Source organism: Gorilla gorilla, chromosome 12, assembly GCF_029281585.2.
Source record: "Gorilla gorilla gorilla isolate KB3781 chromosome 12, NHGRI_mGorGor1-v2.1_pri, whole genome shotgun sequence".
In the NCBI taxonomy this organism is placed as follows: domain Eukaryota; kingdom Metazoa; phylum Chordata; class Mammalia; order Primates; family Hominidae; genus Gorilla; species Gorilla gorilla.
In genome coordinates, this window is record NC_073236.2 from 53,961,369 (window position 1) to 53,984,193 (window position 22,825).

The 22,825-nt window shown below is 43.6% G+C and overlaps 1 protein-coding gene across 5 annotated transcripts in view; it reads left to right on the plus strand.

The window, feature by feature from the left end:
* Window positions 1–22,825, plus strand: part of ST3GAL5 (ST3 beta-galactoside alpha-2,3-sialyltransferase 5) — a 49,904-nt gene that overhangs the window by 21,610 nt on the left and 5,469 nt on the right. For 4 of the 5 annotated variants that reach the window (XM_055378189.2, XM_004029558.5, XM_055378188.2 and 1 more), the window contains 4 exons: window positions 3,931–4,054; window positions 6,136–6,247; window positions 19,244–19,587; window positions 20,882–21,068. In XM_055378189.2, the coding sequence (XP_055234164.1) occupies window positions 3,931–4,054; window positions 6,136–6,247; window positions 19,244–19,587; window positions 20,882–21,068 (767 nt within the window). Of the gene's footprint in view, window positions 1–3,930; window positions 4,055–6,135; window positions 6,248–19,243; window positions 19,588–19,658; window positions 20,064–20,881; window positions 21,069–22,825 lie in introns of those variants that run through there. The other variant, XM_055378190.2, reaches the window with a different exon arrangement.

The window sequence follows — 22,825 nt, forward strand, 5'->3', positions numbered from 1 at the left end:
TTCAGTGTCAATAAATGTTAAGTACTGAGTACTTTAAGCTAGTGCTTCTCAAACTTTAATGTGCATATGAATGTCCCAGGATCTCATTAAAATGCTGAGTCAGCAAGACTGGGGCGGGCCTGAGACTCTGCATTTCTAACCCACTTCCAGGTTACACTGATGCTGTCAGTCAGAGACCCTGCTGTGTAGCAAGATCTTAAGGACTGTAGAGTATGCATGTAGTTTGTGCTGTAATTTACCAACAAATTTCCTGCTGTTGGACATTTTTGATGTTTCATTTATTATTATTTTTTTGTAGAGGCAGGGTCTCACTGTGTTGCCCAGGCTGGTCTCAAACTCCTGGCCTCAAGTGATCGTCCCATCCCAGTCTCCCAAAGGTGTGAGCTACCACACCCAGCCATTTTAGATGTTTCAGTAGAGTTTATGCTTTATTCTTGCCATTATAATTTCTGTTAACATTCAGTTTTAGTTTTACTCTTAATCAGTATTGAGAAAATACTTTTCTTGGAAGTTTATCTTGTTTGATGACAGGCTACAGACATGTAATGCACATTTCATTCCATTCGAGATGTTTCTTAAGGGGCTGCTGTGTGCCAGTCTCTGTCCTAGGTGTTAGGGATACAAAGGTGAACAGAGTTCTGGCTCTGCAGCTCATTCCTCCAGGAGTCTGCAAAAGAAAATTCAGTTCATTGTGGTAAACAGAGATAGGGACGTGCCCAGGGATGGGTGTGGTGGTGAAAAATGACCTCAGAGATAAGGAAAGAGATGCTTGAGCTGGGTTTAAGGATGAAAAGTAGCTCAGCAGGCAGATTATTGGGTGGGATTCCAGATTGTGAGCACATCCTGTGCAAAGGCACTGAAGTAACAATTTGGCACATCCAGGTTTCTAACAGTACTTCTTTGTGCAGTGTGATAGACAGGTTTGTCACATGGAGTCACAGAATCTGAAATAAGCTGGGAACCAGTAGGCAGATATGTATTTTTGAAAGACGGCTTTGAGGCGATAAAGTTGAGATCAGGGCATTCGAGGTAAGTGATTTCTATTAAAGGCATGTAGTGAACAGGAAAAATTCAGGAGGTATTATTGGCAGGCCCTGGGGATTGACTGGGGTTGAGAATGAAAGTCTGGTTGACCTGCAGGTTTTCATCTTATGGCTGAACAGATGGTTCAGATACCAAAGAATGAAAGGAATAGAAGAAAATGCCAGGTTCCATTTAGGAATGTTGCTTGAGGTGAAGATAGCAAACAAGTCATTAGGTATACAGGTCTGGGCTTAGGTGAGAGGTCCACATTAGAGAGATGGATTTGGTCTTCAGGGAGCCATTGTCACCCCTAGTCTGAAGCTTGTACTTGTCACAAAGTTGCTGGAAGTGCCACAGCATCTGCTGCCTAAAAACCCAAGAATCCGAATGCACACGACTGCTGCAGGAGTCACATGTAGACACCTTCCCTTGCCTGCTACTACTGCTATCCAAAGCTTCACCAAGTCAGGGGAAAAGAAAGATTGCCTCCCAGTCTTTCACCAGCACATCCTAGGATCACAACTTTACGAGAAGCCAGCTGGTAAGAGAGAGTTCCGAAAATATTTACAGGCTTATAGTCTGACGGGCAGAGTAGAACAAGAGCCAGAGCACTGTCTGGCTCAGCAACAGAGCACCTGGAGGCGGAGGCCCTGGAGTCTTTCTCATACTCTTACCACAGTCATCTTTGTTCTCTGGAGGTCCACTTTGGTGTGAACTGAGTATCATTCCAGTCATCTCAGAAGTTTCCATTTTAAATATGCACAGGCTACAGGTAGCCTGCTGATTCCCACCACTTGGCTGACTGTACATGAAGTAACCACAGAATTGTGGTATTTGAAAACCTTCCAGGATCTCAGTTGTTCTAACTTCTCATTTAATAATTCAGCAGATTCTTCAGCAAAGGTTTATTAATAAGGCCCTCAACACTTATTGAAACTATTTTGATAGAATTACATATAATGATAAAAACTCTTGCTACACAGAATTAGAATTAAGGAGTTAAGGAAGACATTGTTTACAGTAGCAGAAAAAAAAAACTTGAATGCCTGTTTAGTTTAAGATAAACAGATTTTTTTCAAAGAAGATGGCAAAACCCTAACGGGAAAAATGAAGTGAATAATGAATGAGATATAACTTCTTCCATCCAACTAAAAACTGTAGTGAAGACATTATTTCTTAAATTAATATATGCATTTATTATAATAGTAACTAGTGCCTGTATTAAGATATAATTTTGCCTTTAACAATTCCTTAAACAAGACAGAAACTTATTCCTCTATCATAGACCAGTCCAGAAGTAGAGTGGCAGCTCTCTGCCCTATGGGGTTGTCCCAGGGGCCCCAGCTCCTTCTCTTGTTGTTCCACCATCCTTGAGTAATGTCCTCTCTGTGTGGTCCAGAGTGGCAGATCATGGTCCATATTTCAGTCAGGAGGAAGAGGGGATACAGGAGAAGCCAGAGTATGCCAAGGGAAGCACCTTGAGAATTGCACAGGATGCTTCTGCTCATATCCCATTGACTAAAACTTAGTCTTGAGTCCTAGCTCCAAGGGAGACTGGGAAATGTAGTCTTCATTCTGGGAGGTACTATGCCCCACTAAAAATCCAGAGCTCTATTAAGTTGAGTTAGAGGAAAGTGAATATGGGGGAGACGGACCAATTCCTGCTACAGTACTATTGGAATATTATTTAGAACTTGAAAATTGCTAATAAAATTATCTCAAAAGAATAAATAGGCAGGCACACTTAAGAACATATTTTTTAAGAAAAGTGTTTTTAAATTGCCATATTCTCTCTTTTTTCTTTATTCTTGATGTAACACTTCTGCTTTTAATGTAACTTTCTTTTTAAACTTTTTTATTATATAAATTTTAACCATACACAGAAGTGGGGAGAATTGTGTAGTGAGCCCTAGACCCATCTCCCAGTTTTAGTAAGTTCTCAGCTTAAAGTTAGTTTTATCTATTCTCCCCGGCCCTCCACTTATCCCCTTCCTGAGTTCTTGAAGCAGATCTCATTTTTGCTATTTGATCTGTAGATATTTCTGTATGTAGCTCTAAAAGGTAAAAGGTCCTTTTTAAAAAAAATAAACTGTAAAGTTTAGGATAATTGTATTCACATGCGGTTGTAAAACATAATCTAGAGAGATTTTGTGTATGCTTTACTCATTTTCCCCCATGATAGCATCCTGCAAAACTGTAGTACCATATCACAGCTGGAATCTGACATGGGTACAACCAAGATGTAGAACATCTCCATCCTCACAAGAGTCCTTCGTGTTGCCCTTTTATAGGCACATCTACCTGTCTACCTTGCCTTCTACAACCCCTGACACTCACTAGTCAGTTCTCCATTTCTATAATTTTGTCATTTTAAGAATGTTAAAAATCAGCCAGGTGCAGTGGCTCATGCCTGTAATCCCAGCACTTTGGGAGGCCGAGGCAGGTGAATCACGAGGTCAGGAGTTCGACACCAGCCTGACTAACAGGGTGAAACCCTATCTCTACTAAAAATACAAAAATTAGCCTGGCATGGTGGCATGCGCCTGTAATCCCAGCTACTCAGTAGGCTGAGGCAGGACAGTCACTCAAACCCAGGAGGCAGAGGTTGCAGTGAGCTGAGATCGCGCCACTACACTCCAGCCTGGGCAACAGAGCAAGACTCCATCTCAGAAAAAAAAAAAAAGAATGTTGAGAATCATACAGTATGTAACATTTTGGTATCAGCTCAGCATAGTTCCCTCTAGATTCACCCACTTTGTTGCATGTAACAACAGTTCATTCTTCTTTATTGCCAGTTACTATTCCATGGTATGGATGCAACATATAAAGGCTCTTTGAAAACCATAATCCATCCTCCTAACTCTCTCCTCTCTTTTTCCCCACTGCCCTCTTCACCTCTCTTCACAGCAATGCCAAGTGAGTACACCTATGTGAAACTGAGAAGTGATAGCTCGAGGCCTTCCCTGCAATGGTACACCCGAGCTCAAAGCAAGATGAGAAGGCCCAGCTTGTTATTAAAAGACATCCTCAAGTAAGTACCGCCCCTGGGACTGTAGGTCCCCCTGCTTTGGGTCAACTGTGTAGAACTAGGAGAAAAATTCAGTGAGAGCCCTCAAGATGGCTAATGTTGGAGAGGCATGCTTGGTCAAAGGATGCCTCAGACATTCAAAGGCACGTCTGAGTAAAGACTGAGTGCACAGCCGGAGTGGGCCTGTACAGCTGGCTGTATTTGGTAAGTGCACAGTGCCCGGTAGCTGCTCAGGCTCTCTACCTTGGCCTGGATGCCTGGGAGAGCAGCTCTCACTGTGCACTGCTCTTCATGCCCTTATTTAACAAAAGAGGGCTTTTCCCTTAGCTATTGTAAGTTAATCTAAAATATGGTTAATTAAATTTCCCTGAAGGCCCTTGAATACTGTTAAATATCGAATACTAAAAATGATGACAGGTGTTTGAGCCAGGTCACCCTTATATCCTAATAAGTGGTAGAATTAATCAAGGAGGAACTTGGCAGGTGTTTTTTTTTACATATATACCAGTCAAACCCAGTTGAAAATTGCCCTTTTTTCATGTCTAAACAGAAATCCAACCTTGCAATCTAGTCTTCTGTCTCACTTTACTGACTTAGGAAGTGTAGGGGAAAAGGAAATTTATAAGAATAAGGCTTATGTTACATTCAGCCTCCCTTTAGTCACCAACCAATATTTATTGAGGCCCACGATGTTCATGACGTCATGCTGGGCGCCAGCCACAAGGCAGCAGGGGAGATAGACCTGCGCCCTGTGCTGCTTAGGCTGTGGGTGAGGTGGACTCGCTCCAGGAATTAAGGCACAGTCTGATATGTGCTATAGACACTGGGCTTGCCTTCACACCCTTTTCTTTTCTTTTTTTTTTTTAAATCAAAATAAGGGAAGTGTAGGCACTAAATGTAACACCTTTTCTGGGGCTGAAGAGAAGAATAGGTAATATTAGGTTTTCAAGATTGAAAATTCAAAAGGTATTAAAGAGTCTCAGTGAAACACCTTCTCATCCTTGCTCCCCATTTACCCTCCATATTTAAAGATAACCAGTGTCACCGGTTTCTTGTGTATATGAGAAATATTTTGTGTGTGTGTGCTCTGCCATGCCCCCTGCCCAAACCCACTTTTACACAAATTGATAGCATCCTGTTCACTTATCATTATACATAATCCCAACTTGTCCAAGTTGTCATGGGAAGCCTGTTTTAAATGAGAATTTTAAAGTTTTTAAAACACTCCCAGCAACACTTCATTGTATTCTCATCCTCAAATATTAAGAAATATTTTGCATCTATTATGTATAATATATTATGCTAGATGCTTTTTTTGAAAAAAAACTGCCCCTTTATTTAGAAAATGGATTACTTTCTCTTTATTTCTTACATTTGTTTTTTCAAGAACAGAATTGTTTAAAGCAGTGGTTCTTAAATTTTGGTTGAAACTTTTTAGCTTGCGGTTTGTGTCACTGGAGAACTTAGTAAAAATGAGATTTCTAAAACTAAGACTAGACTCAGCTCTTTTCTCCAAGTCGTGTGTGTGTGTGTGTGTGTGTGTGTGTGTGTATTAAACTATATAATAGTGTGAATTTATCAGATCTTTAAAAATATTTTTTAGGTCATCTTAAGGGTAACTAATGGTCCTGTCTCATTTCCCAGTCGGCCTCACTTCCGGGTAGAATTCTTTAGACGTACTGTGAATAAACTGTTTCTTTTCTTTTCTTTTCTTTTCTTTTTTTTTTTTTTTAGGACTGACAGAATTTTAAAGTCACAAAAGATTGAAGCCGAGATTCTATAGTTCAAGTCTATTACTTGATTTTAAGTTCAATAATTGACATTGTGATTCAGATTTTGTTACAGTGCTCTTGCAAAAAAAGTTTTTTCTGTGTTTGCTTATAACAAAGACAGTCATAAATGACTAGTTTATCTTGTCAGGAAAATAGGAAATGGCCCCTTCCTTTCACCCCAACGTCAACTTAAAGATTGTAGTTTTATGCTGCATAGCAGGCAGACTCATTTAGGATTCCGTTTTCAGTTTCACATTGCATCTCATGATTCTCACATGACTACATCATAATACCCAATTGATTTTTTTCCAGATGTACATTGCTTGTGTTTGGAGTGTGGATCCTTTATATCCTCAAGTTAAATTATACTACTGAAGAATGTGACATGAAAAAAATGCATTATGTGGACCCTGACCGTGTAAAGGTTAGATATCCCATTGGTGTGGTTTAAATGAAAACATTGCCAAGCATATGCTTAAACTATAATATCATTAGTCTACTGTGTGACAAATATATGTTAATAAAAGTTTGAACTCAGAGGGGAAAGCACTTAATCTCAGCACTCCAAAACCAAAGACAACCTTCTTCTAAAAACCTACCACTAACTACTCCACAGTATCCTTCTCCCATTTACTGCAGCTGGGGTGTGGGATGAGGTGGGCTCAACCCAACAGGCTCTAGGGCTCCTCTCCTGGAATTAATTTGCCCTGATGCTATAAGTAAACAACAAAGAAATTCTTTTTTCTTTTCTCCCTTTTTTTTTTTTTTTTTTTTTGGAGTCAGGGTCTCACTCTGCACCCAGGGTTGAGTGCAGTGGCAAGAACACGGCCACCTCAGCCTTCTGAGTAGCTGGGACCACAGGTGTGCACCACCATGCCTGACTAATTTTTTAATTTTTTGTGGAGATGGGGTCTTGCCATGTTGCCCAGGCTGATCTTGAACTCCTAGGCTCAAGCTATGCTCCCGCCTTGGCCTCCCAAAGGTCTGGGATTACAGACATGAGCCACCATGCCTGGCCAGAAATTCTCTTAGTATCATCTGTCCTTCCTGTGTTTTATTTTTAATTTTAATGAATTCACATTGCATTGCAAGATTTTTCTTTCAGCTTACATTTATGTTTCCAAATCAAGTGACATATCAAATGCTTATGTTACTGATTATTTTAGTGGCTGGATTATCTGATAACATTTAGCCCAGGATGGAGGAAGAGATGATTTTAAATAAAGTAGCATGAGAGGGATGATAACTGACATGTATGGATGCTTTATATATATTGTCTCCTTTAGTCATTGTGACTGGGAGATATCCCAGTATCATCTCCATCTTACAGATGATGGCTTGAAAGGTTGAGCTGCTCACTCAAGTTCATGTCTAGTTTAGCTAGTTTATAATGTGGTTTAGTGCTCCCGTGTGCCAGGAACTGTTCTAAAAGTGTATTAGCAATATTAGCTCATTTAACTTTCATCACATTCCTGGGGATGTAGGTGCTACAATCATCCCCATCTCACAGGCAGGGAAACTGAGGAGCAGGGAGATTTAGTAACCTGCCCAGGGTCACCTGCGGCAGTACGTGGTGAAGCCCAGGCTTGAATTCAGTGGTGTGGTTTCAGAGTCTGAGCTCCTGACCACTCTGCTCTCTGCCTGGGTAGGGAGTGTCCACAGAGAAGCCCAAAGTTAAAAGCAGCATGGTGCAGAGAGGGAAGAGCTTAAATGTTTTACCCAATTCAAATCTAACTGCCACTTAGTAATGGTGAAACCCTAGGCGGGTGACTTGATTGTTTTGAGTCCCAGTTTTCTCAACTGTGAAATGTAGAAGTTGAGTAAGAGAATATATACAAAATTCCTTTCTTGGTCCTAATTTTTATTCATACGTTTCTACTTTAATTTGTACATCCTTTGAAGTGCCTCCAATTTTTTTTGTGGTACAGACAGGTATAAACAAATAAATGAAGAGCTCAGTTAGCAAAGGCACAGCTTGGCTCCTGCAAAACTATTGAGTCTCAGGGTCTTGCTGGTCGCAGGGCCAGCCTTCCCAGCATAGGTGTCCTCAGGTGTCTGCTGGCTCATGTCATTTCATCAGCATTAACACATCTGCTTTGGTCGAGTAGGATGTGTCCAGTACCCTCTGCTCAGGTTTCCCTTTCTTCCTGGACCGTCTGGCCTTGCAGACATACCTCCCCCAGTCCTTTGCAATTCCACGGCGCTTCACAGCTCTCTTGGATAAAGGTTTTAGACATCCTGTCTCTGTTTTTGTCTTCTGAGAAAATCTTTAAATGATGGCACTTGGTATGGCTTACTGATGGACTGGGAACTCTTCCCTTTGTTTCTCTGCTGCCCTTCTCCACTTTCTCTTTGCATCCTCTTTTTCCTGTCCGTTACCATCTGACCAACTGTAAAGTGATTGTTCTAAAGTCTGGGTCAGCTGAGGAGAGAGGTGCGCTCTCCTGTACAAGGGCCAAGAATACTATTCCACAAGCACAGGGTGGAGAAGGTATGTTTTAGTAATACCCTGGGGGAAATCAACTTAGTAGTTTTCCTGTCCAGCCAGGCACATCTATGTCAACCTGTGCCCCAGCTGCCTGTGATCATTTTGAACTTAAGCCACGTGGTCTGCTTGTCTCTGCAGTGGTCAGTCAAGTGCTCTGGTTGTTAGGCTGTTACTTGTTAAGGCTCCCCTAAGGAATCCTAGTGATTTCTAAGAATGACCAGAGGAGAAACTCAAGATCACCTCCCTGAGGAATCATGGAAGGGATAGGAACATCTGTGTAGCCTTAAGGAGAGAAGACCTGGTGCAGGGCACATGGCAGTCAGTGTCAGTGAGCCGGAGGTTCAGACCGCAGAAGGATGGGCCTGCCCAGGTGGCCTTAATGGCAGAGCTCTGTATCAGGATGGCAGCCAAGCTCAAAGGAGAAAGGTTTGACGGTCCCAGGCATCCAAAGATGGGATAAACAGACCACCTTTGTGGTGACTCTCTGGGGATCTTTAAGAAAGTCAGGGGTCTGACCGGGTGTGATGGCACACACCTGTAATCCCAGCACCTTGGGAGGCTGAGGTGGGCGGATCATGAGGTCAGGAGCTCGAGACCAGCCTGGCCAACATGGTGAAACGCCGTCTCCACTAAAAATACAGAAGTTAGCTGGGCATGGTGGCAGGCACCTGTAATCCCAGCTACTTGGGAGGCTGAGGCAGGAGAATCACTTGAACCCAAGACAGGGAGGTTGCAGTGAGCCAAGACTGTGCCATTGCACTCCAGCCTGGGCGACAAGAGTGAAACTCTGTCTCAAAAAAAAGCCAGGGGTCCTGTAGGTAGAATTCAGACATTAGGCAGGGAGGGGCTCAGGGGCTTTTCTGATCCCTTCCAGGTCTGAGATTCTGTGGTTCTCAGCAATTTGCCAGTGCCTGACTGGAAGATGGAGGCTGGTTTCGTAACCTGGGGCTTTCCAAGTTCTGAATTCTGGGTGGAGTTGTCTCAAACGGTAGGCTCTCAAAGAACACCTGCATGCAGCCTAACCAGTCCCCAACTCAGTGACTTTCAGACCGAACCTCACTGCTACTTCCAAGCTCCTCTGAAGCTTGCCACGTTCCATCGGTATTATCCTAATTCATACGAGCCTCTCATCCTGCCATCTAAAGTATAAGTTACTTGAGAGTAGGGACTGTGTCTAAAAATACATAGTACGTGGCATTCTAAGGAAAGGTGTAGTGAGCAAGGGCTGCCCTTTAGAGTCACCTGCTCTTCCTGTTTCCCTGGTTGTGTGTCTTCTCACCTGCCTTCCTGCATCCAGCCATGCCCCACTGTGGCCGGAGTAGTCGTATTCTACAATTTGAATCTAATATATTGCTTCCCTCCTTAAAACTCTTTGGTGCCTCTCCTTTACCTTCAGGAAAATACCCAGACTCCTTAGTCTGGCCCAGAAGACCGTTCATGACTTGGTTCCTACTGATCTCTCCAGTCTTTTTGTGCCACCTCCATTGTCCCAGCTCTATGTATTTTAGGCACACTCAACCCATCACAGGTCCTTGGGTAAACCTCTTCTCTTCTTTCCTTTTCTCTTTTTTCTTTTTTTTGAGACGGAGTCTCACTCTGTCTCCCAGGCTGGTGTGCAGTGGCATGATCTCAGCTCACTGCAACCTCCACCTCCTGGGTTCAAGTGATTCTCCTGTCTCAGCCTCCCGAGTAGCTGGGATTACAGGCACGTGCCACCACACCCAGCTAATTTTTGTATTTTTAATGGAGATGGGGTTTTGTCATGTTGGCCAGGCTGGTCTTGAACCCCTGACCTCGGGTGATCCACCCGCCTCAACCTCCCAAAGTGCTAGGATGACAGGCATGAGCCACTGAGCTCAGCTTCTTTTCTTTTCAGCAGGGCCTCACGCTGTCACCCAGGCTGAAGTGCAGTGGCCCGATCATTGCTCACTGCAGCCTCAACTTCCCAGGCTCAAGCAATCCTCCCATCTCAGCCTCCTGAGTAGCTGGGACTATAGCATGCACCACCATACGTGCCTAATTTTTTTTTTTTTTTTTGGTAGAGGCAGGGTCTTACCGTGTTTCCCAGGCTAGTCGCAAACTCCTGGACTCAGGTGACTCAAGTGATCCTCCTGCCTCAGCCTCCCAAAGTGCTGGGATTATAGACATGAGCCACCATGCCCTGCCCTCAAAACATTTTTATTGAGATATAATTGACACACCACATAGTTCACCCATTTAAAGCATACAGTACAGCCAGGCATGGTGGTTCCTGTCTATAATCCCAGCTTTTTGGGAGGCCGAGGCAGGAAGGATCATTTGAGGCCAGGAGTTTGAGACCAGCCTGGGCAACATACCAAGACATCATCTCTATTAAAAATAAAAACATTAGCCTTGTGTGGTGTCTCACAACTGTAGTCTTAGCTACTCCAGAGACTAAGGCAGGAGGATCACTTGCGCCCAGGAGTTTGAGGTTACAGTGAGCTATAATCATGCCACTGCACTCCAGCCCATACAACAGAGCAGAACAAGACACTGAGAAAAAAAAAGGGATACAGTGCAGTGATTTTGTGCAATACACTATGGTTTTAGTGATTTACAGAACTGTGCAACCATCACCATGATCTAAGTTTAGAAGGTTTTTAGTATGCCAAAAAGAAACTCCATATCCATTCATAGTCACTCCCTATTTCCCCCTCCCCACAAATCCTAGGCAACCAGTAATCTACTTTCTGTCTGTATAGATTTGCCTATTATGGACATTTCATGTTATTCATTTCATGGTCTCCTGTGACTGGATTCTTTCACTTAGGATAATGTTTTGAAGGTACACCCACGTTGTAGCATGTATCGGTACTTCATTATTATTTCTGGATAATACCTCATTGTATGGATATACCTCATTTTGTTTATCCATTCATCAGTTAGTGGACGTTTGGGTTGTGTCCACTTTTGGCTATTATGAATAATGCTGCTGTGAACATGTGTATGTAAGTATTTGTGTACCTGTTTTCAGTTCTTTTATGTATATACTAGGAATATAGTTGCTGGGTCATATGGTAACTATGTTTTGCTTTTTGAGGAACTGCCAAGCTGTTTTCCAAAATGGTTGCATCATTTTACATTTTTGTAAGCAAGGTACCAGAGTTTCAGTTTCTCCGCATCTTTATCAACATTTGTTATTATCTTTCCTTTTTTACTACTGTCATCCTGATAGATGTTAAGTGATATCTCTTTGTGGTTTTGATTTGCTGATAGCTAATGATGCTGAGCATCTTTCCCATGTGCTCTCATTGACCGTTCCTATGTGTGTCTTCTTTGGAGGAATGCCCATTCAGATCCTTTGCCCATTTTTAATTGGGCTATTTGACTTTTTATTCTTAAATTGTAAGAGTTCTTTCTGTGTTCTTGATACCAGTACCCTATATCTGGTATGTGATTTCCAAGTATTTTCTCCACTCTCTAAGTTGTCTTTTCACTTTCTTGATGGTATCATTTTTAGCACAAAAGTCTTTAATTCTGATGAAACCCAATTTACCTATTTTTCCTTTGGTCATTTATGCTTTTGGTGTCATATCTAAGAAACTATTGTTTAGTCCCAAGTTTTCTTCTAGTATGTTTATAACATACTACCTCCTACATTTAGGTCTTTGATTCATTTTGCATTAATTTTTGTATGTGGTATATTAGTCCATTTTCACTACTGATAAAGACATACCTAAGACTGGGCAATTTACAGAAGAAAGAGGTTTAATTGTAGTTACAACTCCACATGGCAGGGGAAGCCTCACAATCATGGCAGAAGGCAAGGAGGAGCAAGTCACGTCTTACATGAATGGCAGCAGGCAAAAGAGAGAAACTGTGCAGGGAAACTCCCATTTTTAAAACCATCAGATCTCATGAGACCCATTCACTACCACAAGAACGGCACAGGAAAGACCTGCCCCCGTGATTCAGTCATCTACCACTGGGTCCTTCCCACAACACATGGGAATTATGGGAGCTACCAGATGAGATTTGGGCGGGGACAAAGAGTCAAACCATATCAGTGTGAGGTCAGGGTCCAAGGTCATCCTTTTGCATGTTGTTCTCCAGTTGTCCCAGGACCATTTGTTGAAAAGAACTTTCCTCTATTTGCTGCATTCTTTCTTTCTTTGCTGCCTAGAGCCTTTCCCTGCCCTTCGCCCTTCTGTTACTCATATTTTAAGTCAAGTCTCAGCTCAGCGGTTACCCCTTCTAAGAGGCTATCCCTGATCGTCCCTCTGTGTGTGTGAGAGAGCCCCCTCATGCCTTAATCCTGATGTTTATCATTGTAGGATTTCAGCTGTTCATCTTCCCCACTTGTTTTCCAGGCCAGGTCTTGGGAGACAGGGGCTGTGTGCTTAACATCTTACATTACTTAATATGCACTCATATATATTCAACTTCAGGGGGAAGGGGAGATAGTACTTGAATCACAGTGCAATCTTCCATTACCTGTGAACTCTAGATTGTACAGAAAATCCAGTTATAACTTGTAATTCTTTGAGTACATCAGTAATGCACCTTAGGTTTAATGTGAGGAACAGGACTGATAGTTCTCTTCAACCTAAACATCCACTGGTAGACAGGGAAAAGCCCAGCACCCGCTCCCTGCCCCTTCTCCCTGAACCATGGAATGTAAGTCCTTTCATTAGGCTACTGGGCCAATTTTTAGACCTAAGCTCATGGCTGGACCAATAGTAGCCTTCATAGATGCCAGTGCCCTTCCTTGATGGGCTTCAGTGAGGACTCCTGACCAATCACTGACGAGGAGGGGTGGGAGGACTTCTGATGGGGGAGTTGGCCTCCCTGGTCCTACACCTGCCTGGAGAAGGAGCCAAAGCCACTTAAGCAAAACTGAGCAGCAGCCCACAGTGTCCATCTACCATGTCACCCCAGTGCTGAGCGATTTCTAAAAGGTTACTTTTTTTCAATTATTTAAAAAAACACCGAAAATTCAAGTAATATGGAAATAAGTAAAGGAGAAAGTCCCCTGTAATTTTTCATAGAGAAAGAGGAAGGAATGGGGGGCAGTTATGTTAAGTCAAACATGTTTGTAAAACTCCGTGAGTTTGAAACTAGTAAAATAGAAAGTGAAAGCCTGCTATAATTATGGTGGAATTGAGGGTGTCTTATTGTGTTACTAGAGAATTTTTTTAAGTAGGTTTTTAACATTTTGACCTTGTTAAAATGCTCCACTTTTCAAAACAGTCCTGACAGGATATTCTGCTTCCTTCCACGCAGAAGAGGTGGTTTGTGCAGAAGTGCAGGCCTCAGAATGCTTTGCACATGAAAGGAATGGCAAGAGTTGCCTATCACTGAGGATTTGGGGAGGAGGGATCACAGGATATGGGACTGAAAATGAGACAGGGCCAGATAGCAAAAGGCCTTGAATGCTACACTAAGCACGAAGCAGCTCCTTAATTTGTGCATCACTGAAGCAAGAATAGAGTGGAGGACATGGCCCGTGTGGTCCTCGTGTTCTGAGTGGCTATGACATGGAGTTCTGTGTGAGCTCTCCATGAAGAAAATCCTGTCTCCAGGCAGTCAGTGGAGATTTGATCCTTACCACAAGAGCACGTGGCCAAATTTGAATTATCGTGGATGTATATGGGCAGAAGAAGGTCTCAGAGCCATAAGGGTGGGGCCCTGTTAGCTCTGTTGGTTCCACTCAGCAACCCACAGTGTGAGTGGGACCCTGCCAGCCCTGCTAGACATGAGCATTGTCTGGTGACACTGGTCCCTGCCTTCATTGCTGCAGCAGAGGAAGTGTGGCTGTGGCAGTTGTGGGTTTTGTATTTTCTATTTAAATATGTCCCTTAATGTGCCAGTTGTTAAAAAGACTACCAGTGGGCTCTGAAGGGACGCCTGGACACTTTGAAAGTGTGGTTCAGATGTGAAGTTGCACTTAAAAGATGTTTTAAGAGAGACAAGGGCACGTTGATGTCAGTTTCGGTTTGGGCTGTGTAGTAGCAGCATTTTGAACTTGGCCCTCTCTCCTTTCTGAGAGCTAAAGACCTTATCCCCCTGCGGATGGCATTGCGTGCAGTTAATTATGGCCAGTTGGACTCAGCCACTTCTTCATCGTCTTCTCTCGGACTCTGCAGACCTACACCGTACCTTTAAAGGAAGCAGGGCCCTCCCTGCTGAAGCATTCAGTGAGCCCAGGCACCAGCACCTTCAAACCGAGTCTTTTCTCTCCTTAGTGCTGCTCCCCGCTTTCCAGGCCTTCCTGGGATATCTTAGAGGTAAGAAAACTGAAGCCTCGACCTAGGGAGAAATGCTTTAACAAAGACGACGCTGCTAGTTAAATCAATCTAGAACTGAGTCCAGCCTCCAGATCTCCTGATTATTTTTTTTTTCTAACAGTTGATGGGATGAAATCTACATAAGATTTAATCCTTTGAAGCCTATTGTTTGATGAGTATTAAAAACTTATGCAGCCACGCCTCTGTCACCACAATCCCTCTTTAGCACATTCCCATGGCCCAAGCGAGTTCCCCGGAGCCCCTCTGCAGTCAGTCCCCACCCTCAACCCCACCCCAGGCTGCCACCAGCTGGTTGAGTTTATAGTGTAGTGTTATTTCCATGACTTGGTTATTTAAATTTTTTTCTGCTTCTAACTGGGTAAGAGTTATAACTTAAATGTGAGTAAAATATGTCAATAACTTGACCCTCAGTTACTGTCCTTGTGTGATATCATACAAGTCTCCACACATGCCAGGTACTGGGCAAAATGCTTAGGGCATCAGAGCAACCTGCGAAGAAGCGACCAGCACCAGAGTTTACAGGTGTGGGAAATGAAAATTCCACAAGGTCACTGATGCCCCCAGATCACGTGATCCATGGCAGAATTGAGCTCCTTCCCACATCTCATTAATGCCAGACACGAGTTTTCTTTCACTCTGAATGCTCTGCCCTGTTCTGGATTTTTAAAAAATAATAAGTGCAGTAGAACATTGCCTTTTACTAAGAATTATGCCACTTACTTGTATTTCTGAGAAGGGTTGTCCTTAAAATTTCAGAGTGGAAATGAAAGTGGGGATTTTGCTGAGGAAAATTACTTTGATTGTTTTTAATACCTTTCTGTGAATTTCACATGATGTTTTTATGGCACACTGCCACAGCATTAACAATTGGCACTACCAGATGTCTACTTTGTCTTAATCGTGGGCAACCTGCAAGTGCAGCCTGGAAGATGTTAAAAACTGAAACCTTTATTTTTGTCCCTGGATATAAGACGAACGGGAGTTCTTGTATTTTACGAGAGAGTCACCAGCTCCTGGCTTCCAGTGAGCCTCATCTGGATGAATGCCACCCAGGCCCCAGCTGACGCCTCCGAGGCCTTCGTGGGAGCTCTGGAGTCCTCACGGCCTAGTCACACTGCTTCCTCTCTTCATTGCAGCTCCTGAAGGTGGGGCGCTCCCCTCGAGGCATTTTCTTCTGAGCTGTGAGCTATGGGCAAGCAGTGGAGGGGGAAGAGAGCAGCTGAAGCAGATGCCGGTTCAACTTATTTAAAGATGTGGGACAAGCTCTGAGGAAGCCCCCAAGACAATGATGTCTGGTTGTGCACCATTGAAGCAAGAACAGAAACCATCCCAGAGTGGAGGACATGGCCCATGTGGTCCTCCTGTTCTGAGTGGCTGTGAGATGGAGTTCGTATGAGCTCTCTACAGAGAAAGCCCTGTCTCCAGGCAGTCAGTGGAGATTTGTTAAATGAGTTGAAACAAAAGAGGACAAGGAATTGCTGTGGCTTTAGACGTTGCCAGGGCATGTAGAAACTCACTCAGGATTTACTACTGCATCCACTGTGACTTAGGCGCAGGAGGGGTCACAGTCAGAAGGTGACTACTGAGAAATGTGCCCTACCCACAGTCTAGAAAATTAAGTTTGGGCTGGGCGCGGTGGCTGACATCTGTAATCCCAGAACTTTGGAAGGTGGAGGCAGGTGGATCACTAGGTCAGGAGTTTGAGACCAGCCTGACCAACATGGTGAAACCCCGTCTGTACTGAAAATACAAAAAGTAGCCAGGTGTGTCAGTGCACGCCTGTAATCCAGCTACTCAGGAACCTGAGGCAGGAGAATGGCTTGAAACTGTGAGGCAGAGGTTGCAGTGAGCCGAAATTGCGCCACTGCACTCCAGCCTGGGTGACAGAGCGAGACTCTGTCTCAAAAAAAAAAAAGAAAAAAAAAGAAGAAAATTAAGTTTGAAACCTGAAATTAACCTCTTGGTGAGAATGGAAATGGAATGAAATTTCACTCCTTTCCAGATGCAGCATCTGAAGAGGAGACCTGGCAGCCTGGCGAGCATCCAGCTCGCTCACGCACCTCTTTCTAGTCCCGTGGCCATCAGTGAGCTTCTCCGGGTCCCTCTTGCCACTTCTCAGATGTTCCTTTCTGTCCTAGGAGATTTGTAAAACCAGATACTTGGGATATGATTCTCTAGTGGAGAGTTAGGCCTTTAGGTCTCTAAAAATTGCCATTCATGACCTTCGGGCCTAGGGTTTCGAGATGAATGTGCAGTGTGTGTGGCCGCTCTGTGTGTCCCGCTTCCACCAGCTTGGCATTAAGCACCCGGAGCATCATCGCCTGCTGGGCAGGCCTGGCCAGGGGTGAGCCCCTCCATTCAGGGGCTCAGGGTCAAGGCAGATTCCTTGCTTGGCTTTCCTGCTGATTTCCTCATGAAGATGCCAATTCATATTTAAACATTTGTTATCAATGGTGGTGTTTGTGTGCTGATTTCTATAGGCAGAGGCTGTTGTTTTAGGAGCCAGGTTTGCTGGGCTAGCTCAGACCTCTTACAAAGTGAAGATACTAATGATCGTCTTGCAAGGTGCCATAGTGTCGTGAGGGTGAACTGAGGCAGTGGCTATGCATGGTGTCTGCAGCAGCGTTTCTGAGGCTCCAAGAATATCAGTTCCTTTTTCAGAAATGGGGCCAGATTCTTGGGATGTAGACAGTGTTCTCTTCATGGATGCTAACAACTTATCAAAGCTATAATATATTAAGTATCTCTGTTATAATAGGATAGATGCATTCCTAAAAAAATGTGTTAAGCAAAAATCAGAAAATAAAAATAACAAGCCTTGAGGAAAAGCATAGTTGGGATGAACATTTAAACCTATACCCCAGTAATAATCCTCATAATGATACTGACAAAGTTGAAAAGATATGTTAAATTCCTAATAAATATCCCAGTAAATATAGGATTACACACACACACACACACACACACACACACACACACACACACACACACACACACTTCTGCCTGTGAGAAGGTAGTGAATAGGAGGAGTAATGCAGGTCCAATTCCAAGGCTGCTAAATATGGAGACAAGGATAAAAAAGCACAAAGATAGGAAGAACTACCTGACAGGGGTTCTGAGTCAGCATTTGTCCAGCTGAGCCAAGAGGAAGACTGGGGTGAATGGACACGCATACCATGTTCCTCCAAGGTTGCGTTTTTGTTTTTGTTTTTGTTTTTTGGGGGGTTTTTTGTTTGTTTTTTTGTTTTTTGAGACAGAGTCTCGCTCTGTTGCCCAGGCTGGAGTGCAGTGGCACGATCTCGGCTCACTGCAAACTCTGCCTCCCGGGTTCACACCATTCTCCTGCCTCAGCCTCCCGAGTAGCTGGGACTACAGGTGCCCGCCACCATATGCCTGGCTAATTTTTTTTGTATTTTTAGTAGAGACGAGTTTCACCGTATTAGCCAGGATGGTCATGTTTTTGTTCTTGTTTTTGTTTTAAAGACAGGGTCTCCCTCTGTCACCCAGGCTGGAGTGCAGTCGCACAATCACAGCTCACTACAGTGTCAACCTTCCAGGTTGAGGATCACTCGATACTCATGCCTCAGCCTCCCATGTAGCTGGGGCCACAGGGGCACACCACCACTCCTGACCCATTTTTTAAAAAATTTTTTTATAGGTGGGGTCTCACCATGTTGCCCAGGCTAGCCTCGAACTCCTGGGCTCAAGCAATCCTCTCACCTTGGCCTCCCAAAGTGCTGAGATTATAGGTGTGACCCGCCATGCCCGCCTTTCCTCTGAGTTTTGTTGCATTCAGGCAGCTCCTGGCTGAGGCAAAACATTAAAATGCATATGGAAATGCAGGCTGGGAAAATGCTTTGAAACCAATGCAATTTCTATGTTAAGGGGACATTCCCTGATTCTTTCAGGTAATTTGCATTCTAGACTGTGACATTCTGTATCTCAACTGATAAATAAGCCTGTTTGTCATCCTGCTAGATGAGAACCTGATATATGAAACCTTTTTTTTAATCGTGGTTAAAAAAAAACATAAAATTTACCATCATAATTATTTTTAAATGTACCATTTGGCAGCATTAAGTATATTTAAACTCTTGTGAAACAAATTTCTAGAATGTTTTCATCTTGCAAAACCAAAACGCTGTACCTATTAAACAACTCCCCTTTTCTCCCTCTCTTCAACCCTGGTAACCATGTTTTTATGAATTTGACTACTTTAGATACCTCATATAAGTCAGGTCATACAGTATTTGTCTCTTTGTGACTGGCTTCACTTAGCATAATGTCCTCAAAGTTTAACTATGTTGTAGCATGTATCAGAATTTTATGAAACATGAAGTCTTAGACACCCCAAAGTACATTTTCACCCCAAATGTATTTGAACAGTGTTAGGCTGGGGGTGGGAGGTGGGAGTCCTTCTTGCTTTGCCTGTGCAGTGAAATGAATACCCTGCTGTGTTTATCTCCTTGTCATGTGATTCTCCCAGGTTGTTTCTTCAAGTTTCTGAGCCAAACTTAACTCTAAAAAGCAAATATTCTGTGTTAAAAGACAGTAATCAACACGGGAGCTACATCAGACATCATAGGACAAATTGTCATCTAGAAGAGTATATTTTTAATGCAGGAGAGTTTTTAAAACCCAGATTGGTGTGATTTCATTCCAGAGAGCTCAGAAATATGCTCAGCAAGTCTTGCAGAAGGAATGTCGTCCCAAGTTTGCCAAGACATCAATGGCGCTGTTATTTGAGCACAGGTATAGCGTGGACTTACTCCCTTTTGTGCAGAAGGCCCCCAAAGACAGTGAAGCTGAGTCCAAGTACGATCCTCCTTTTGGGTTCCGGAAGTTCTCCAGTAAAGTCCAGACCCTCCTGGAACTCTTGCCAGAGCACGACCTCCCTGAACACTTGAAAGCCAAGACCTGTCGGCGCTGTGTGGTTATTGGAAGCGGAGGAATAGTGCACGGATTAGAACTGGGCCACACCCTGAACCAGTTCGATGTTGTGATAAGGTACATTGGTTTTTTTTTGTTGTTTACTTATTTTTATTGTTTTTATTTTATTTTATTTTTTGAGGCAGGGTCTCACTCCTGTTGTCCAGGCTGGAGTGCAAGTGGTGTGATCTTGGCTCACTGCAGCCTCAACTTCCCAGGCTCAGGAGATCCTCCCACCGCAGCCTCCCCAGTAGCTGGGACCCCAGGCACACACCACACGTGGCTAATTTTTTATATTTTTAGTAGAGATGGGGCTTCTCCGAATTGTCCAGACTGGGGTACATCACTTTTAAAACCAACCTTTCTCCTCTAGAACTCAGTGCACTGCTCTTGGTCAGTGTGGCTCCAGGAACAGTGAGGGACACAGGAAGCTCTTCACAGTCCCTGCCCACAAGGGACTTAACGTTTGAGAAGTTGAAACAAAAACACAAAATGGTTGGATGCTCCAAACTGTCATACTGACCCTAAGTTGGAGGAGCATGCTGCTGGCTACAGTAAGTGGCAGAACCTTGTCAGAGGAAGTGAGATTTGGAAGGTGGGTAGATTCAAGTAAAACAGCAAAGGACCACAACTCCCAGACAGGGGCAAGAAGAGGACACAGCAAGAGACTTGAGTCAATGAGGGGCCTGGCTTCTGGAGAAGGGGCTTGGGGCCAGTGAGTCTTGGAAGGTAGTGCTGGTTGGGACATGGAAGGCACACAGAGAAGTTCAGACTCACCATGATAGCCAATAGGCAGTCATCCTAGATTCTTTTTTGGTTTCACTGTTTAAAAATTGTTTTCTGGCCAGGCGCAGTGGCTCATGCCTATAATCCCAGCACTTTGGGAGGCCAAGGCAGGAGGATCGCTTGAGCTCAGGAGTTCAGGACCAGCCTGGGCAACATAGAGACAGCTTGTCTCTACAAAAAATCAAAAAGTCAGCCAGGCATGGTAGACTAGATTTTCCCTTCTGATTCCTTTTTTGAAATTCTGGCAAGAACTAACATCTGAGCACAATGGAAAATTTCCGAGGATATTTTACTGGCACCCAGAGAAAGTCCCAAATGTAATATGCTTAGATTGAGTAAAAATATTAGGGCTAGATGAAATTGCTTGACATTCAGGGATTAGATACAAGTGTTTGCTCAAGTACTAAAGGCTGCATTCCTCGAAATCCTAGAAAGACAGAGCTGGGAGGGGAGATGAGGCTGCAAACCATGCACTCATTCTTAGTCATAAGAAGACGTGGAGGACATGACATGGATACTGCCTGGTGTACAGAGATGGTTGGTGGCCTGCTTTGTCAGTGTGTCTTTGTCCTTTTTATTTAAATAGGTTAAACAGTGCACCAGTTGAGGGATATTCAGAACATGTTGGAAATAAAACTACTATAAGGATGACTTATCCAGAGGGCGCACCACTGTCTGACCTTGAATATTATTCCAATGACTTGTTTGTTGCTGTTTTATTTAAGAGTGTTGATTTCAACTGGCTTCAAGCAATGGTAAAAAATGAAACCCTGGTAAGCACTAATACTTCTATTAAATCTGCCTTAGTAAAAAGTGAAGGAGTCTTACTTAGTTGTAATTATAGCCTTTTATTTTTAAACATGCAGAGCGGAACGCATACTTATGTGTTGTCTTTCAAATGATGATCACTCTCTTTGTAGAAACCCCCCAGAAATTCTTTTTTTTTTGGGATAGAGTCTCATTCTGTTGTCCAGGACAGAGGGCTGGAGTGCAGTGGTGCAGTCTTGGCTCTCTGCAACCTCCGCATCCCAGGTTCAAGCGATTCTCCTGCCTCAGCCTCCCGACTAGCTAGGATTACAGGCGCCTGCCACCATGCCCAGTTAATTTTTGTATTTTTAATAGAGATGGGGTTTCACCACGTTGGCCAGGCTGGTCTCAAACTCCTGACCTCAGGAGATCCACCCGCCTCAGCCTCCAAAAGTGCTGGGATTACAAACATGAGCCACTGCACCTGGCCCTCTTCCAGTGGTTCTTGTACATGGGCAGGTTGGAGAATTCCTGGTAGAGACAGTGGTGAGGGTGTTTATAATTTAAACTGAACAAATACTAGGAGCTAGTGGGAGATTTGTTGGGTGCGGTCTCAGCACCGGCACTTCCTCAGTGCTTTTGATTTCATGGATGAAATTTCACACTCCTAAGAGACAAATGAGACCCTTCCCACCCAGTTGAAATCGGAAACTACCATACAGTGGGGGTATTTTTCCTTTTGGTGGCGGGAATGGAGTGAGATGGTTATAAAGAGGCCCTGCTGCAGTTGTGTCAATCCAGGAGTGGGTGCTTTCCTCCTATGTCTGTGTACAGTTGTACACTCTGCATGGATGGGCCAGACCTAATTAAGAGTCACATGAAAATGGTGATCATTGCTTAATGGGAATATCCAGATTGTGACCAAAATTGCTGTTACTGAGGTTGTTCACCCACCTTGTTCTCCAGACATGAACTTGCATAGCTTTTGGCTAGTTCCAGAAATTAGACTTACTTAGATGGATATAAGCCTTTTTGAGGGTATTCAAAAGAATATAAAAATCAAGGAATACTCTAAAGAGCTCCAAAAATGCTTTGGTCAGTGGTTCCCTTGTTGGAATAAATTCATGGCATTCCAGAAGGGCAGCTATGGAGGAGATGGCCCTCACTTGGTCATATTCCTTTTGTCTTTATTGGTCACATTACTTTATAGTCTCACCCATTATATTCAAATACATTTCAGAGGTCAGCTGTCGAGGAGTGTATGCACATGTATAGACATATGCACAAACTAGCTGTCTGTGAAACTAATGGGACATATTCAACTTTTCACGTAAACTCCATGTGATGACAAATTTGTATTTCCAAAGCTGATTCTATATCAGTCATCATGGTCTTCTGGATTTTCTATTGGGCAGAAGTTCTAGTTGGAAGATGAAGCATATATGAAACGACTTCATGGGACTAGGAAATAGAGTAAGTGGGAGAGGATGCAAGGTGAGGGCAGTTACAGCACTTAATAGCCTTAAATTGGACCTATTCACTTGGGCTTCCCTAGACAAAATGATAGCGTTAGCACCATTGAGGAATGTCTACCTCAAACAAATACAAGCTGGTTCTGCAATTCATCTCTTCGTCCAGTGCCGCCTGTGTGAAGTGGCTATTTTAGAGTTACTTTTTTGAGTTGGAGTGCTGGATTTGCGTAGCTTTTGCAATCTGTAGGAGTAGATTGCTTCAGAAGGCAGTGCACAGGGCCACATGGGGTCACACCCACAGCCTTGGTCTG